At 41.4% G+C, this 18992-nt stretch overlaps 1 protein-coding gene across 7 annotated transcripts in view; it reads right to left on the bottom strand.

The window, feature by feature from the left end:
• Positions 1–9822: 9822 nt before the first annotated feature.
• The window catches only part of plppr2b (phospholipid phosphatase related 2b), a 73581-nt gene continuing 64411 nt past the window's right edge, over positions 9823–18992 (bottom strand). For 6 of the 7 annotated variants that reach the window (XM_026170629.1, XM_026170630.1, XM_026170631.1 and 3 more), the window contains 5 exons: positions 18565–18685; positions 17108–17358; positions 14925–15101; positions 13707–13837; positions 9823–11836 (listed from right to left, as the gene is read on the bottom strand). In XM_026170629.1, coding sequence (XP_026026414.1) covers positions 11728–11836; positions 13707–13837; positions 14925–15101; positions 17108–17358; positions 18565–18685 — 789 coding nt within the window. In that variant the 3' untranslated portion in view covers positions 9823–11727. Of the gene's footprint in view, positions 11837–13690; positions 13838–14924; positions 15102–17107; positions 17359–18564; positions 18686–18992 lie in introns of all 7 variants that reach the window. The other variant, XM_026170635.1, reaches the window with a different exon arrangement.

Raw genomic sequence — 18992 nt, 5'->3', positions numbered from 1 at the left:
ACTGTTAGACTGATAGCCCGACTGTAAGCAACAGCAACGCATACATCCACACACAGACACGCAGGCAGCCTGCTATGCGTCTGTACCTGAGCTGCACCAAGTAAACAGATTACACTGCCAACAGCTAGTCCCTGTGCTCTCCCCAGTATCAAGCAACCATTTAGCCAAGCGCTGAGGGAGAGGGCAGGCTCACCAATTATCAAATAGGTGTCAGTATGTGTTACACTGCACTGAGGGGAGAGAGTGATTACCAAACAGATGTTTAGTCCTCACCTCCATCCTCCCCTCCTCACCCGCTGTCTTCCTTCATACTGTTTACGACTCCGTTTGACCATCTATTCCCTTCTTCCTTTGCTTTGTCTCCTCTCCCCTCAACTATTGTTGGACCACTTCCCTGGATACGTCCCCCATCTCCTCCCCACCTCAACACACACTCTCTTTCTCTCTTGCTTGGTCCGTCCCATGGAGAATAAGCTCTACTCTCCCCTATCCACACTTGCCAATTAGAGCCACAGTAGCTGTCAGTCAATAGCTGAGGAGGAGAGAATGAGGGAGAAGGAGATTTTATTGGGAAAAGAGGGGGTGGGAGTTGTCGGGGTTACATCAGCACCACAGACAGTTCCCCCCGGAAACAAACTAGTTTACAAACCTGACTTGATGCACTCTCTTTTCTTTTCTTTTTCTCCTCTCATCTCTCACTTTTCCACTTAACCTTTCCTCTCTAATCATTGTGATCCCTCTGCTGCCTTTCCCTCTCTTTGCCACGCATTTACCCTTTTATCCCTTTGTTATCCTCGGATCAGCTTGTTTATCCATTTTCACACACACACACGAACCAATCACCTATCAGAGGTGCACTTCAGGGAACCTGACACCCCTCAAAAGTTCCCATTTGCCACTGACAAAACCCCTCACCTCTCAGACTCTGGTGATAGTCTACTTCCTATCCTGCTGTCATTCTGCGAGAAGTGCCAAAACTAGCTAGGGCCATCACATCGACAAGATCTTGACGCCTCCCTCATTACCTATACTTCTCTAGTCTTCTCGCCTCATCTCTCCCCTTCGCATCTTGCCTCTTCCTCCATCCCAACTGTCCATGTCTGGGCTGCTGATGATGACAACTCAAGTGGACGTGTCTTCTGTTCTCACCAAGAGCTGTGAAGAGATGTACGTAGGTGTCAGAGATCTGGTGTAAAAATACACCCTGCTGCTGCCCTCTTCACTACTCAGGACCGGTCTGTGTCTGCTCGGTGTCACTGGAATGTCTTCATGTAATTTGAAGACATGCTTCAGTGTGGTTTTAGCCGTGTATGCGGGGGTTAAGCTATGATAGCAAGACACTCACATATGGGTGTGCCTGTGGCAGCAGTTTTGAGTGTACAGACAGGCAGGCCTTTTTTTCTCGCCTCCTTTTTACGTTCACAATCATATGAACTTGCCCTGCATGCACATTTTATAATTCTAATAATTTCTGCATAGACTTGGTAAGAACTTCATTTCGCAGCGAACGACATCTGGCTCGCATTTATAAGAAAATCCATTTCCTGAATTGACTTGATTGAAATTGAACTGGCTCCAGCTGGAGGGCCTAATGAAAGAAAATCGGTCTGTGTTTCATATTTATGTCTGATGCAATAGACTTATCAATCATTTAATGTACCTGGTATTTCAGATAGGATGCAGAATCACAAGTGGCTGTGCCAGGGGCAAAGACAAGACAGTCTTGAGATGGAGACAGACTAAGCGGATGCTGAGCTGCTGCTTGCACATTACTGCTTAATTGCTTGGAACTAAAGGCACTGTTATGAGGATGTTTATGCTTATGCCTGCAACAGCAAATCTTTCCAGTCATTTTTTTTTCTTTTTTGCTACACTGTGGGGTCTTATAGTCACCACACAGACAAAAACTAAACGACCCAGCGATGGCAATTGCAAAAAATTCAGCCTATAGTGCAGAATAAGAATCCAACCCATCAGCCTTGGGCCAAACTTTTAGTGACAAACTTAAAAGAGACACTTTGGTTTCTTTAATCTTAATGCATAGGCTCCAGTTGGCCTACTAGCCCAGATAACCAGACAACCACACACACCACTGTAAAAATTGCAGATAGCCAGCACCTGTCCCCTACGTGACAGGCTTGGATATTAAGCTTTCTTTGTTTGTAAATACATCCGCTTCTACTGACAAGGAGAACCCAGTTCAGAGTGGCAGGCGTGGATTGAATCCTTAACCCTTTGCAGGGAGCGTGAAAGAGATTTTTAAGCATCTTTTCTTTTTTCTTTTTTTCGTTCTTCTTCCCCCCCCCAACCGGATACAAAGGAGGAAGACACGTTGGCATGCTGTTGTGGTTAAATATTAGCCTAAGCTGCATGCAGGTACAATTCGCATCAAGTAATCTGATAGGCATTTGGGAGTGAGGCTGCTGGGACCAACCTGTTTAGTTATCAAATCCTAAAGCGTGCCAGCGACAAATTGATAGGGCGTAATCTCATGCCATGCTGTGCTGCAAAGCGGCTAATGAAGCAGAAATCTACAAGTCTTGTTTTCTTCACTTCAGGGATTATCAACAAAATATCTTTAATAAACAGGACAGTGTAAAGTGACGGGACCCTGAGCAACAACGCCGTGCTGCGAACTATGCCCAAATCGCTTTTCGTGGTTAATGAAAGCGAAAAAAACAAAGACATTTAACTTACCGCCACGTCCACCTTTATGTCAGCTGAAAAAGCCGCTCCATATGCTGTACAACGTATCCATGCTCAAGTGTGGTGATAATAGACTGTGCTGTGCAGGGAAACGCCCCCCTCCCCGCTACTCCTTTTCTCCACTGTGCGCTCCTCACCCTGCATGTGGGGAATCACATAACCACTCCTTGTTTTTTCCATTCTCTCCGAGGGAGGGATGGAGCGATGGAGCCTATGCAGCAGCATCACTATCCCATGCCATGCAACTCATCTGCAACCTCTCACCTCTCTTTTCCCCCACCTCTGATTCTTATCCCCTCCTCCTCTTCTCTTTCTTTCTTTCTTTCTTGTCCATGCCTCCATAAAACCACGCCGACAAGGACCAATGCCCCCCGCCCATAGTGCAGCGGTCCCCAAGTCCAGGGCCATAATGGACCACTGGCAGGCCCTAGAGAAAGAAAATAGAAATATTGGCTTTACACATCGAATGCAACACTGGTTGATTAATTCGCCCGCTGGCTGTAGCACACGGTGCCTTTTTGTTGTTGTTGTTGTTGTTGTTTTTAATTTTCCTATGCAAAAAATATTATATGTGGGCGGCTTTCACACGAAATCTGTATTTATCACAGGTGTCACGTTTTGTAGTTCATTGTTCGTGGATTCGTGATGCTTTGAGCCCGCAGCAGTCTGACTAATATTCTAAATAATGTGAGTGAACAAACCTGGAAAACACAATGCAATCTGGAGCAACAGCCAGGTTTTAATCTTTCACGATATTGCTTCAACCCCATGGTCATTTTAGATTTTAGTTTGTGCTGTTATTGACTTAAAGGTCTGGGCTGTTGCAGTGCGTTACATTTGGCATTACATATACTTACCGTTGGCTCAGTTTGTTTTAAAATCTCATTTAGCTGCGTCTCTTTGGAGGGGAAACCGAATGTAGTACTTATTTGCCCACTTAAAAGAGGGTTCTGTTGTTTGTCATTGTTGTTGATGTTGATTTAATGGGACCATTTTAAAATTTACAGCCAGCAACACATTTTATGTTCACTCTGTGTTTCATTATTCTTCATCAAATAACACTCCTTTTGGGGGAGAACTGAGGATATCTGTAGTTGTGGAAGTGATATCTTTCCTCAGTCTTGCTCAACAGTTCAAGGCTTTTAGAATGCTGTATTTTTATTGCACAATGGGCCAGATGTTTTATATAGGTGACAGATATGATATGCAGCCAGCCCAGTTTTGCACCTGGACGCTCGTACTGTGTGCACAAGGTTTCTTGACTTTACCTTGCTTAAATAAGAAAGGCCTACACTGGAAAAGATTTTGTCGTGATTGCAGCATACGTTAGTCCAAAACACACGTATCCTGTGCAGCATTGGCGCTGCCTTCACAGAAGTTTGAGTCATCCATGCCGTGCTAGGTGGTCCCCTTGGTCTTTGGGCTGCAGGGTGTGGCATCCACCGTTTCTCAAAAAGAATTTTAGCTTTTGATTGGTTACCTGATAGTACAACTTTTCTGCCCATCTAAAGTGAGCTTGGGAGTGGCATTTCTGGCTCTTGTTCATATTTGTTTTATCTTTGCGTGACAGAGATTTAACTTTCATTCATGGATGCAGAGACCAACTGTGTTCACTGACAGCGATTTTCGGATGTGTCGCTGAGCCCACTTTTCAGCGGTTTTCAGTAGAATCCTCACTGCAACCCAAACGGATAAAAGATTTCGACCACTTAGTGTAGATTTACAGATTTCTCACTACAGAGAATGAATCTGGATTCTCAGAGTGTTTTAATGACAATGTATACCACAGACTACATATTCTTCCAATTATCGTGTGTGTATTTATAGTTGCACTTGATTAAGGGCGTTTGCTGCAGAGTCTCAAAAAGATTTCTACTGTATATTCCCCCGGTGGAGTGTCTGTGTTCCTTTTAACAATCTTTCTCTTATATATTCAGCGGATGGTCTTCCTTATTAGACATGCTGGATAGGATTGGTGGTAAAGACATTTTTGCTCATCTCCTCATTTGGTGGTGTGTAAAAGGGCTGACCGCTCAAAACCATTAGAGTGTGTGCATGTGTATGATTGCCAAGTGCTCAGTAATGGCCGACACACGAGATAGTCTGTATACACCCTTTTCTAGTAACTTTTGTGTATGATTTGTTTTTTAATCCATTTCTTTCTTTGTGCCTTACTGTCTCTGATTTGGTCAGAGGCATCAGTAACAATAGCAGAAAGGCAGCAAACATGTAAATTTAATGTTTGAGAGCCCAGAAGGCTGATGCTGTAAGGCACTGGAGCCTCCAGGGCCATAAAATAAATTAAAGCATATTTCTTCAAATCAGCAGCCATAGCGTCTCTGTATCTCTCTCCTTTCTCTTTTGGACACACACACATATATATATATACACACACACACACAAATGTGTATATATGTGCACTCACACTCGCAGTGTTAATGGCTTCATAATTGTCAGAGGCAGACCACTGAGGATAATCAGGAGACTGCAGCAAGGCAACAACCACTATTTGGAATTTACTATGACAGATAGTGCCTTTTTATTACTCAGAGGCCTCTGGTTTGTTTTGGGATGCGATAAACCACACTCATTTGACTACCCCCCCCCCCCCCCCCCCCTCCCTTGATACTTCTCTTTCTCTTTCTCTCTCTCATCCTCAGTCTCTGCTTCTTTTTCTCTGTCTCTCTCTCAAACACACATGCATAGCGGTTCAGTCCCAGACAGCGTGTGACTCAGGGATCAAGGCCATTACTACCAAACACTTAGTCAGGGAGTAAAGTTCAGCTTATCACAGGAAATCACAGACACGCACACACACAAAGGCGCACACAGACAAGCATGAACGTACTCAAGGAAACGCACACATAGAAGTGCAGTCAGTCATACATGACCCTTTAATACATAAATTGAATGCCTATGAGCAGTTTGGTCTCGGGTGAGAGCCAGATATGTTTTACATTTTTCATTTTTTTTCCTCAGAAGGTTTAATGGTGTAATTACATTTGCACTTCTTTAAAACTGTCTCACTCACGATGAACAGGTAAAAAAAAAAATCCAGATCAAAATCCATGCATCAGGTCCAGATATTTAGCTGAAGCCTCAGCACAATACAACGCAATAGCTCTGCACCAAATTCTACTTTTACAACCCTTCCTCATTTTCATTTTTTTTTATAGTTGATTGCTCTGCTATATAACTGAGTGGATGGTCATGGCATTCTGATAAATTGCATCACTACATTTATAAAAATGCTAATTTTCTTTTGTCCTTTTGTGTGTGTATGTGCTGAAAGTAGTAGGCTATATGTAGAAGAGCTGCTGTACTAGCCAGTATTAGATTTCACACATGTATTTTGATGTTAATGTAACATCAGTCTGCTCTCCCAGCCTGGCTAGCTCATTCTTTCTAACTCCACCTCAGATTTGTTCCATTTTCAAGCTTGTTGTCTTCAGATCCAAGTGCTTTGAGGCAATTTATAAAACTTCACACGGCTCCCTCTGGAACCACAAAAGGCTTTATACTACTTTTTTTTTTAGTTTTTTACACTTGTAGTACTCCTCCCCAAGACATTTAATAACATTTTGATGTTTAAAATCAGTGGAATCCTTTCTCTTTCACACAGGTATCTTAACAGATATGTGTGCTTCTCGTGTTCGCGTGTTTACGTCTTGCGCATTATGTTCTGTCATAACCGCTGATCTATCTCTGACTGCACTTAAAGTGATATTAACACATTCTAATCACCCAAATCAAGTTCATCATTCATCTCAGATGGCCTATATCAGCTCTAGTGGCTTGACATGTTACAAAATATCCATCCTGTTTTCTCAGTGTCTAGCTTTGAGAGAGAATTACTCATGTCCAAAACACTAATTTAACGGTCACAAGTCATTAGAATAGCACACGTAAATTATTAAATTGAGTGGTTTTGCACTCTGAGGCAGAACTTCAAGATGTAAGTGATTCATACTCTAATTGGAGTGGATGTGTGCTTTTGCTCAGTAGCCAGTTCGTACGATTGGGAATGGGGATGCTGGCAATCAGGATGTAGAAAATGTGTGTGTGTCTGTTAGTGTGTGTATGCGTGTGTCAGTGTTAACAAGAGAGACAAATAGGAACAGAGAGAGAAGCAGGTGCATCACTAATGGCTTTTTAAAAAGGTTACAGCGTAGCGCTCTTCTTTTCTAATGGGGCTCTGGCTGTGCTTGAGAAGCAATTTCCGGAAAAGATAATGTTGTCGAGAGAGTGCAGAGAGTTCTCTGTTTGCGTGTGTGTGTGCGTGCGTGCGTGCGTGCATGTGTGTATTTGTGTTGCTATTAACAAGACTGACAAACACAAACTCAAAGGAACACAAAGAGGGGCGGGAAGAGATTGGGGCAATTGAGAGAGAAAAGAGAGGGAGAGAAATTGCCTTTGTCTTTATTGCAAAGTAATTGTGCCATATTGCATTGCATTTATTAGTTGACGAATAATGCCTGCTCCCGGGCCAGCAGAGGTCTCAAGCCACAATAAATAAATAAATAAAATTTTCTCTTTTAGCATATTTTTACATTCATAATGTGGGGTTTGATTTCATAAACATTAAAGCTGGTGAGTCCTGAAAGCTCCTCTCTTGCGCTTCCCTTTCCCAGTAACCATGGTAAACAGTGCCACCCTGTGTCCACAGTTATCTGCTTCAACGTTTTGAGCCACGTTTCTGCAGATTCACAAGGAATAAAGCTGCAATCCCGAAATGCTGCAGATTTTAATAGTATATTGATAAAGACAGATTTAGACAAATGTACTTCCAAGTGCGCGTTAGATAATTAAATGCAAGTGCATATGTAAATACATTTCATGTGTTGATTGGTACATCTTAAACAAGAAGTTCAATTAAGACCACTAAGGGGCAGTACTTTCCCATTACTGCCTGCATGCTTTACAACAAACCCTGTAGTGTTTACACTGTGAAATTGACAAAATTAGTAAGAGTCGGCTTTTCAGAATATGATGTTGATGAGAATTTTATTATTTTATATTTATTTATTATTTTCCTGAAAAGGAAATGAGTGAAGAAATCACAGATGCAGACTAATTGTGGTTGTTGTGGTATCTCCAGGAACACTTCACATAAGAGAAACCCTTTTTGTGAAGTGTAGTGAGAATCTAAGATCACAGTTTGAGTCAAGCCCTAATTTCTAATATAAAGTCTTTTTGTGTCGAAATAGCAAAACGGTGTGCTGTACAATACACTGAGTACTTGTAGTATGTATTGTGCAGATGTGTGAAACTGGATCATGACTCCAGAACCTGAGCACAGACAGATCTTTCCCACAGATCATCGCATGTCATGACATACAGCAGCAGGAAAAATGGAAATTGAATTCCATCTAGTGGCGTGCTGGGTCACAGTCACACTGTCCCGGCTAGAATTCTTGTAATCAGTCACGCCGGTGTTTCATTTAAAATGTCTAACACCAATCAGCTGCAATGTTAAAATCACCAGCCTTATATTCTGTCCGTCTAGTTCTGACTCTAGACACCTCTAGCAGTGCCCTGTGGTTGGATAACCACTGTGGATCTGGTTCATTTCAGTCAGAGACATTATAATAGAGAGACATGGCACTCATATTCAAATCTATGGCACAATTACACAATGGCAAAAATGGTGATATTAGTATAATTTCCAGGGGGAAAAAAGGAGTTTTTAGAAATTCTTTTAGGGGCAAAGTCAGCACACCACTGCAGCTGTTTTTATTGAATTTGTCCCATGATGGGTTGAGATGATTTGGACATGTAAAGAGGAGGGATAGTAGATTCATTTATTTCAGCCTGTACTACTTGATTATTCCAGCATTGCCCATCATAACATACACTGGCATCAAAAGACTTTCCTTGTAGACCTTCACTGTCTTAAAATAGTTTAAAAAATATTATTGCTGGTTTTTAAATCGCTGCATAGTCGGTTTGTGGATGCGCTCTGCATCCATAAACTGCTGACTCCATATAATATTGCCTGAGATCTTCCAACATGACCTTTATAAGTAATGCCAAAGACTTGTCAGGACACTAAAGATGATCAAGCCCGTGCACTCTCAGCAGCACGACTGTGTAATTCCCTGCACGAAGAACTCTGTGAGATAAGTGTGATTTATTTGTATTGTTTTGCTTCTTTAAACCATGTGTACTTGTTTTCAATTGTTTCCACTGAATTTGAAATTGCTTTAAGTTCCAGTGAAGTTATTTTTGCATTTTTCAAATTTGTACATTCTTATTCTTTAGCACTTTGTATGTTTACTTTGTTCTCTAAAAATCCAAAAAAGTAAAAGCAAAATAAAGGGTGCTGTCAGGGAAGAGGAAAAGAGGAAGACCACAGAGACGCTTCATGGATGTAGTGAAGGAGGAGATTGATTTTTCTGGTCACTGTTGTCAAGATTAACAGAAACCATTTGTCCATTTTCTTCAGCTATCTAATTCAGGGTCACAGGGAGGCTAAAATAGGGCAAGTAAAGGGTACACCTGGGACAGGTGATTCAGCGCTAACACAGAGAGAGAGACCTATGGCTGGTTTAGTATTGCTAATAAACCTAACCCTGTGTATGTCATTAGACTGTGGGTGGAATTACACAGAAAAGCCTCAGCCGCCTGTGGATTTGAACCCAGGACTCAGGGGTGGCTGTAGCTGGGGGTAGTTGGGTTTGGCTAGAATGGGTCATCTACTAATTGGTGGTTGGTTGGTGGTTTGATCCAGACTGCATGCAGAATTCTTGTAATGGGGCAAGATACTAACCCCAAGTTGCTCTTTGACACAGAGTATGAATGTATGTTAAAGTTATATAAAAAGCACCAAAGCATAGTGAATATTTGTGTGAATGGCAAGTTATATAAAGTGCTTTGAGTGCTCAGGCAGAGTAGTAAAGTGCTATATAAGAACCGGTCCATTTACCATTCTTGCTAGCTGCCCAACTGAAACAAATTGTCCAAAAACCGTCACTTGCATGTGCAGCATGCACCACTACTGAATGTCCGGTATTTCAAATAAGACCATGCAACAAAAAAAGAGTAACACATAAAATCCATATCCTCATTAACGGTAGCAAACAAAGTGAAAATTAGAAAATGTAATTCACCAAGCGGTGTGTTATAATTGTGATTTATTTTGGTAAATAAATACAAAACAGTGACATTTCAACATGAAAATAACATTATTTAGACAGTTATGGTATTCTCTATCTCTTCAGTTATTTACAAAGTTTCACCGTAGGTAATCACAGAGCTATAATGAGCACCTGCTATAACAGGCATTGTTAAGAAGCCTTGGCAGGGGTCCTTCGAAGGCCTGCAGTTACACACATGTACAAGTGTGTAATTATAGCAGCTACTTTTGACAGTTTAACTTAAGAAAACAGATTGCCAAATTAACAGTTATGCTGCCATACAATGTGCTCATTATAAACATACACACAAATATGCACACGCACGCACACACACGCTTAATAAAACCTTAACAACGTCTTCTTTATATAACCCAGTGTGTAGAGTAGTATACCCTCCCTGGAGTGTCCTTTTGAACTGAGCAGAAGCAAGCAAGTTGTGAGCCAAACACCCCAATTTTATGCTTTTAGATTTCACACACTTCTCCGCTGTGCTACATTCCTGCTTTAGATCAGGCTACTACTCATGTTCATACAAGACAGCTTCAGGTAGCTTCACATTTTTCACACAATAAAACATAATGTGGTATATACTGTGTAAAAAAAAACCTATATTCTGTACAAAAGTATACACAGCTCAGAGGGCTTACCTCTGTCTTACACACTGGTCTGTGCCATCACTGTTAGAGAATCGGTGAGAGGAAACACTGATGGAGCTAGGAACAACTAGACAGGACAGATGCATGAACTGCAGCAAACTGATGTCATAACCACTCTTATTACAGACTAGTTTTGGAAACACCAGCTGATATAAATGTAGGAAACATCATACAGGTGTCCAGTATTTAGATGAATGTACTCTGGAATAAAAGACGATGCATGGAAGTGTTAAAAAAGGGGACGAGGGAAACAGACAGAAGGGATTTTGTTTTTACAGACTTTCACATTGGAACAGGCAGTATGTCAAATCACAGAGCTCTCCATAATGTTTCACAGGATGGAGATTAATCCTACAGTACATTTAGAACACACACCTGAATAGAAAGGAATAAGGATATTTGGAAAGTTGGTGAAAATCAAATGCTGTTCACTTCGAGGATGAATTAAATGATGCCACAAAACACGTGGCATCACGAGCACAGCTGTGGTGTGTATAAATCTCTCTTCTATCACGTCACACAATATAAAATAAAAGAAAATAGGATACAACACAGTTTCGTGAACACTGAGTCGGTTCATCTGTGCTATAATTTACAAAAGTGCTTTCTCTTTGACAGCATCTCTTATTGACTTTGAGGACAAAAGAAAATGTTAATACTCTCGATGGTACGTGTATTCTTATTATAAAGGTCTTTGTTCTTATTCCTGTCCTCTGCTTGTTTCTATTTAATCATCCTGAGTGTTACAAAATGGTCTTGAGGGCAATTCACTTGTGCCCAGGATTTTCTTCGATCCCCAAACCCTCAGCGCTGCTGAGTTGTTTTTTTTAATTGTTTTTGTTGTTGTTGTTGTTGTTTTTAAAATATCAAGTCATCACCAGCCAACAGTCTTTATAGTCTTTGTGGAAAAACTGGACAAGAAAGCAGGAAACAGTATTGCTTTAACAGCTCTGGCTTTGGCGAGTCATGAAATGGGTCTTTTTCACCCAAAGGAGAAGGTAGGCCACCGTGGATGACAAACAGGACAGTGCAAGGTAAGGAGGGCAGGTCTCTGTCTCCGTCTGGTCCTTAGCAGATGGCGAATTTTGGCCAGGCTCGCCGTGTGTGATTTTTGCTGGTTTGTCTCATGTGACGGGTGGACCTTCAGACCTGGGTGGATTTGACTCGTCTGAGAGGCTTTCGTCCTTCAGGGTGGGCGTGGCAGGGCGGGGGGCACTCAGTGGGCAGGTCTAGACTGCGCTGGTGAGGCAACGTCGTGAGGGGAGGAGCACATCGGGAGGGGCGGGGGACGGGATTGGCTGATGGTCATGTGATCTCAGAATACGGTAGCCCTGGAGCCTAATGGGAGGACACAGGAAAGGGAGGGGAAGACGAGAGAGAAAATTCATATCAGAACACATTGTAAAATATTTGGGAAGTTCAATTTGAGCGAAAAGGGCAAATGAACTTGACTAGACTGAGATAATAACAGTAAAAAAAAAAAGCCCAGTGATGATGTCTAGACAAGAGAATGGACACACAAAGCTGGGATATCAGACAGAGATCAGAGCATCTGGTACACATTAAGACATAATGAGTCAAACAAGACAGGAAGATCATTCCATAAAAGATCCATAAAATCTGACCCCTCAAATCAGCTGACTTTTTTTTAGTATATAAAAACAAAGCCTTACAAAGTTGCTCCTTCATACTGATGTATGAAAATTTTCTCTAATAGGTTGTCTTGTTGCACATATGCTTTATGAAAATATCAATTCCACAGGTCTCTGGGTGCGTGTTGTTTTGTCACTATGGTTTTTGTATATTCACGTCAAATTGCAATCCAACCTTTGCACATACAATCACTGGCAGTCACTGGTACATCTGTTCAATTGTTTAATAATGCAAATATTTAATCACATAGCAATAATTGGGTCCATTTAGATCCATGTACACATGGTCACGCTGACATCCTGAAGTATAGTCAGACTGCTTCGAGGTAATAGAAAGTAAAGAGTAACTTTAATAACCATTAATCACATCCAAGCTATGCAGAAGAGCATATCTGAACGCATGTTAAACCTCAAAGCAGATCAGCCACAGCAGCAGAAGATCACCTGGTGTGTGCAACTCCTATAAATTGCACAGGAAACAGAAGATTGGAAAAATGCTGCCCAGTCTTATCAGTCTTGATTCCTGCTGCGACATTCAGACGGAATCAGAATAAAATATCAACAACATGAAAGCACTGATCCATCCTGCCTTTGATCAACAGTTCAGACTGCTGGTGTAATGGTTTGGGGAGTATTTTCTTGGCAGTCTTTGGCTCCCTTAGAACCAGTTGAGCATTGTTTCACTACCACAGCCTGCCTGAGTATTGTTGCTGACCACGTCTATTCCTTTGTGAGCCGAGCAGCTATGTTCTGATGGGTTGAACATGACAATGACATCACCGTACTCCAATGGTCTCCATAGTTACCAGATCTCAATCCAATAAAGCACCTTAGGGATGTGGGGAATGGGAGATTCAGGATGTGGATGTGCAGCCAAGTAAAAATCTGCAGCAACTGTGTTTCCAGCACTTTGTTGAATCTATGCGATGAAGCATTAAGGCTATTCTGAAGGAAATGGATGTTCAATTTAAAAAAAATGGTTAGTTGTTAGTAATGATTAGTAAAGGATTTCAACACAAAGGAATCAGAGCTGGAAAATGAACCTGGCATCAAAACAAAAGACCTTTTATATTCTACTTGTTGTGACCAGCCACCTCGATCACTTGTGGATATGACCCTTAAAAGTAAATGCTTTTTTTTCTGTTCTTCTACATTACAGACTACATCCCATGATATTGACGCTCAAAGCTGGTTATAGAAATAAGAGAAAACATGCATAGCAATAGATAAGATCTGGGTTTAGACTGTAGCACTCAAAGTGGGTGTAAAATTGATCTGAAGCTCAAAAAAAGATCACAAACACTGGAAAATATGTAATATGATGGCCTGTAATATGTCAAGTTTTTTTTTCTATAATGTTAAAAATTTATATAGTTTTTCTAAAGACACTACAGCTGATTCTGAGGAGGTCAGGTTGGATGTACTCACTGATTTGTCATGGAATGAAAATGCCCAAACATTTCGATAAAAAAACAAGTACATGCACATTTAAAACATTGTTTTGATTGCTTTGGTACATTTCGTTTCCCCCACCCCTTACCTGGAGGCCACTTAACTTTTCAAGTGGACTCTCCACGCGGGGCAGGCTGAGAAGAGGCAGCCCAACGGGGGGCTCTGAGCGCTGAGGAGGTGGAGGAGTCGACGCTGCTATCTGGGTTGGCCTGAAATTGTTGATCACACATGACACCTGGTAGAGAGCAGACAAAAAAGGTGTAAAGGGAAAAGGAAGGGAGAAATTCTCTCTACTCCACTATAGAGATGGATGATTTTCTGCTGCATGAAATGCTGAAGTGTGCATGGAAACAGATAGTGAAGTGGGAGAGACTGAGATAAAAGAAAGAGGGATAGGCAATGAATTTTGCGGGGAGGCATGGAAAGAAATTTATATTCTTAGGGACACACACCAGAAATGACTTTGATCTTTGAAGTTAATACTGATACTTTGGGTCAAGAGGTCCAACACTAAATGACATTATTTGAATTATCAATATAAAAGACTCTGTTTAGTCCACGCTTTTTTTTCTTTTACAGTCATGTATGGAAGTGCATCCTTTTTGTAGCCTTAATCATCAGTAAATCCTCCCACCATCATTCCTGTAACCGTATTTTACCACATTTCTCCCTTCAACATGTCCCACACACAGAAAATGGAGTGGAACAGATCACAGTTTGAGTTTTTATGATGGTGAAGGCTCAGAAAGTACGACATCCACAAAAACAGCATGTAAACTCGAGAATGACAAGAAAATGAAACTAAAATGCAAACAGACAAAGGACAGTGACATACGAAAAGCACGCTGGTTATGTTATTCATTTATTTTTGCAACGGTTGTTCTCTGTAACTGTAAAATGGAAATACAATAAATGTGAATTAAAATTCTACCTTTAAATCACACATTTAAATACAAGAATACAAATATTAACAGAACATTCAGTCAGTTTAGTCAGAGAAGATTGTGATGTCCATTGACAGTAATTTATATTTGACAGCAAGGCCTGATGGCTACAGAACAGAGCAGGCACGATGGCAGCAGACGTGGCATTGATTAAGTCAGGCACAGAATGAAAATAAGGAGGGTGGAGGATGTAGGCGGGTTGCTGAGCAGCTTGCAGAGATAGAAGCAGCTGTAGGCAGCTTATAGCAACTGACAGCATATAAGGTGACTGTGTTCCTATCTGGAGGTGTATAAATAGGCTATGATCTATCGCCTCTTTCACCCTACTTTCTTTTACTACCCCTCTCAGTGTTTCCTCCCTCCCTTTCTCCTTCTTACCAGAAAGGCAGCAATGGCACCACCCGTTACGAATCCAGCCAGAACATCGTTCCAGTGGTTCCTGTGTTCAGTCACCCTCACCACCCCAACCAGCACAGCCAGAGACAGCAGCACCAAGCATAATGTGGGCTTCATCAGGCGGGTCCCTTTTGTCCTGAACACCAGAGTCACATACATCTGGAAAGCAGTAATATACTGAATTAGGTACATTTTTAAAATGCTATGTTATCTTAACAAAGCAAAGAGTTGAACAATGTGTTGAAAGCTCAAGCAGCAAGCTGAGATAATGCAAAATATTCTAGACACTGACTAGCTTAATAGTTCAAACAGCTTGAGTAAACCACAAGAGGCCGCACTCTGCAGGGATTTTTGAACAGCTGAGTGGTTTATCCGCAGGGAAAGCAGCATAATAAAACCACCGCAGCTGGTTTAAAGGTTCTAAAATGACAGGAGCAAGTTAATGTAATTCCAGAGAAAAGAGGCAGAAGGGTGTGCGTTCTTTTTGTCCAACTTAGTTAAGTGAACGTTTTTTACTTTATAATCTCTTACATGAACATATTTTAATTCTGAATATTCAAAACTTTGAAAGTCAGGTATAAAACTTGCCAGTTTGCAGAGGGATTGTTTTAAGAAAAGATGATTTTCGGTTTGCTATGCTCTATAAAATATATAATATTAATATAAAGACTGTGTTCAAGCTGTTTATTTCAGTATGTTCGTAAAATGTAGATTTCTCTAGGGATAATCGGGAATTTTACTTCTGTTTTTTATTTGTGCACATACCTTAAAATGTGGTTGAAAGAACTACCAGGCTTAACCTTATATTTGTCATAACTGATGTAAAGTGGTAGCATTGGCTAGTGTTTGAATCCCGACACATATGATTCTGTACCCCAGGATCTCCAACGTGGAGATGGAAATGGACGGCTGCCTCGTGTTTGAGGAGCAAGTGACTCTGGGATGGTGTATAGAGCCACATGGCCATGACGAAAAGGAAGATGCACACAAATGCCAATTTAAATACAGTTTATTTTAAAGAAGAAAAGAACTTTAACTAACTATAATGGATGTAGTCAGTACAATCAGCGGTGTAAGTTAGAGCATGGGTAAAGAAATGGTTCATGCAGTGTTGTTTAGTGTAAAAATCCAAACCACAGAGCCACCCAGCAACTGAGCTCAGAGGCATTTCATAGAACGCTGGTGTGCTCAAAACATCACTTCTAGATGCAGTAAATCAGAAAACTGGAGTTCTGCAGCATGTGAACCTTTCATTCTTTTCAGTGTCACTGATGGGAAACAAGCCACACCAGCCCTCCAGTGCCTGTGGTTAAGACCAGCCACACAAACAGGTTGAAAGGAAGGAAGGGTGGAGGTGGTTGTCACGGGATGAAGATCAGTTCATAGAGGTACATAGGGCCAAGACTGTGGAGGGACTTGTAGAAGATCTCATATTTATATCAGTGCACTCTATTGGGAGCCAGTGTAGGCGGAGAGTAGGGTTGATGTGCTGCCAGGATTTAGTGTGTGTCAGATCCAAGCAGCTGAAAAATACTTAACAGTGGAAAAAATAACCATGTTTTCAACCTGGTACAAAAACCTGTTTGGACATCTATACATATACAAATATATGGGGGTAGTCTATTCTATTATTAGTTTTTTAAATTACAGACTGTTGAATTACAGGTGGCTGAGGGCTCCAGCTGCGTGCTAGTGTTTACGTCAGCTATCTGAAACCAGCCATGTTTTCATTTCACTTCCTTTTGAAGCATTTTTACTGTAATTATTTGACAGATATGTATGATTAATTGCACAGCCAGTCCAAGTAACCTATACTCCAAATTTGATGAGTAAAATTATAGTATTTCATTTATATTTCTTCTGGCACAAATTGGGAGGTGTATGTGTCTGTGCAATTCACCTGTACAGTCTGTGGATGCACCTTGCTTGCCAAGCTCAGCAGCTGATAACTCAGCTCTCAGCATTAGCTAGACTTGAATAATAGTAAAAATGTTAAACAATATAAACAATATTAGTCTACTTTAAGCCACTTATCAGAAACTTTTCTGGTGCTTTGTTGTGTGTTACAGCTCTTCTAAAGACTCTTCATAAAGTAAAACCAGATCATCAGTCATCTCATCCGGTGCATCTCCCTTCACCCAGACTCAAAAAAGAAAGTCTCCTACCACCGTGTAGATGGCTGAGTAGAAGCTGAGCGCTGCATCTTTGGAGGGGAAGGATTTGCGGGCGGACACCACCAGATACGGGTTTCCTGTGCAGGCTCGGTGCTCTGCGATGTACTGCAGTGGAGACTGGCAGCCCAGAGCTGTGTAGTTTGGCTTACAGGCAGATAGGAAATGAGGCGTCTGGTTTCCTGTCACCACCTGACCGGCATTGGCAAAGATGGTGGTGGTAAAGAGGCCGAAAGAGTACACACCTGAGCGAAAGACAGACAGAGTGAAAGTGAGGGAGTGTGTACAAGAAAACAAGCACTCTCCTGGGATTTCAGCTGTTATTGTTGATTTTATGTGTTTCGCACCAAATGTGTAAGGACAAGAAAGACATTGTGGACAAAACAAGACACCCCCCATAATCTTTAGTGACAATATTGTAGTTAGTTAAATGGTCTGATTGTTCAAATCTGTATTTTCTTTGATTGTGGTAAAATAATGTGTGCCCCAGTCTCCAAAAATGACATAGTGCAGGAAGCGTAGTTATTCCTCCGTTACACCACAAGAGGGAGTATCCCCTAAAATGAGCAGCTCTAGCGGGAGTAAAGAAGCCAGCCACTACCCATAAGGCAGTGCGCCTATAAGCGTTATGTGAGACTGCAAAAGTGTGGAACGCTGTGCTATGTCCATGTATATATTTGCAGGTAAGCAGATACAAGATGGTAAATAACTTAAAATGTATCTACAGATGAGTCCACGGGGTTGCAGAGAATGTGGGAAAGTTGGCCGTTAATCCCCACTATGTGTTATTAGTATATAAGTTATTGGTAGCGATGTGAATTAGCCGTGATGCTAACGATTAGCAGCTAGATCTAATTCATTAGTTTGTGCGGAAACCTCGTGGCACTTTTGTGGATTTATACCTGTACCGGGCTGTAATCACAGCAGATATAGACTGGTGGATCACACTATCTTTTGTTTATGTTTATTTCATTGTTCCACTGTAAGAAATATTAGTGGTTTGAGTTTAAACACTACCCATAAGGCAGTGCGCCTATAAGCGTTATGTGAGACTGCAAAAGTGTGGAACGCTGTGCTATGTCCATGTATATATTTGCAGATGCAGTAAAGGCGAACTCACAAAGCCACACTGGTTTCAATTCATTTTAATTCAAGTGTGCAACAAATGACTAGACAGAAGCAGTCTTTGCTTTTATGCTTCAGAACCTCAGTCTGTCATACAGATGTGGTGAAAAAGATCACAGAGCATCAACAGAATGGGACATAAAAATAAGGCTAACGAAAATGCGTCCACAGGAGACTCATGTTAAGGACAAGGGCTTTTTGTGTTTAGTCTACATACTGTAAGATAGAGATGTAGTGGTGTGAGCCTTAATGAGGCTGCACCCCAGAGAAGAGAGGATTTATTAGTTAAAGCAGAAGAAGCTCTGATCTTTAAGACTGTGACTGACCCAGAAAACGTACGATCCTACGGAGGAGAGGGTTGAAGTAACAGCAGTCAGCCGTCACTATGGTCTTCTCCTGAGCGCCTTCTGTCTTCACAAAAAAACTGGTCACCTCCCCGATAAGAATCTGGGACACACACACACACACACACACACACACACACACACACACACACACACACACCAAGAGAGAGAGACCACAAACATTTTTGTCAAACAGAAAGCTTAAACTGTGCGCTTAAGTATTGATCAGCCTCGATGAATATTCTGTCAGTTAAACATGGTGCAAAGCCAAAATTATTCATGACTGTTTCTCCCACAGCCTTGATTAAAATTTCCCGTCATCATTTGGCTGATTTTATGCTGCTAGTAAATCCCGACACCAACACCTCCCATTCCTTGTCATCAGCGAAAGTTTGTTTGCCAGCGTCTAT

The sequence above is a fragment of the Astatotilapia calliptera genome, chromosome 6 (assembly GCF_900246225.1).
Source record: "Astatotilapia calliptera chromosome 6, fAstCal1.2, whole genome shotgun sequence".
NCBI lineage: Eukaryota > Metazoa > Chordata > Actinopteri > Cichliformes > Cichlidae > Astatotilapia > Astatotilapia calliptera.
Note: the sequence above shows the minus strand (reverse complement) of the source record. Positions and strands in the feature narration are given on the sequence as shown.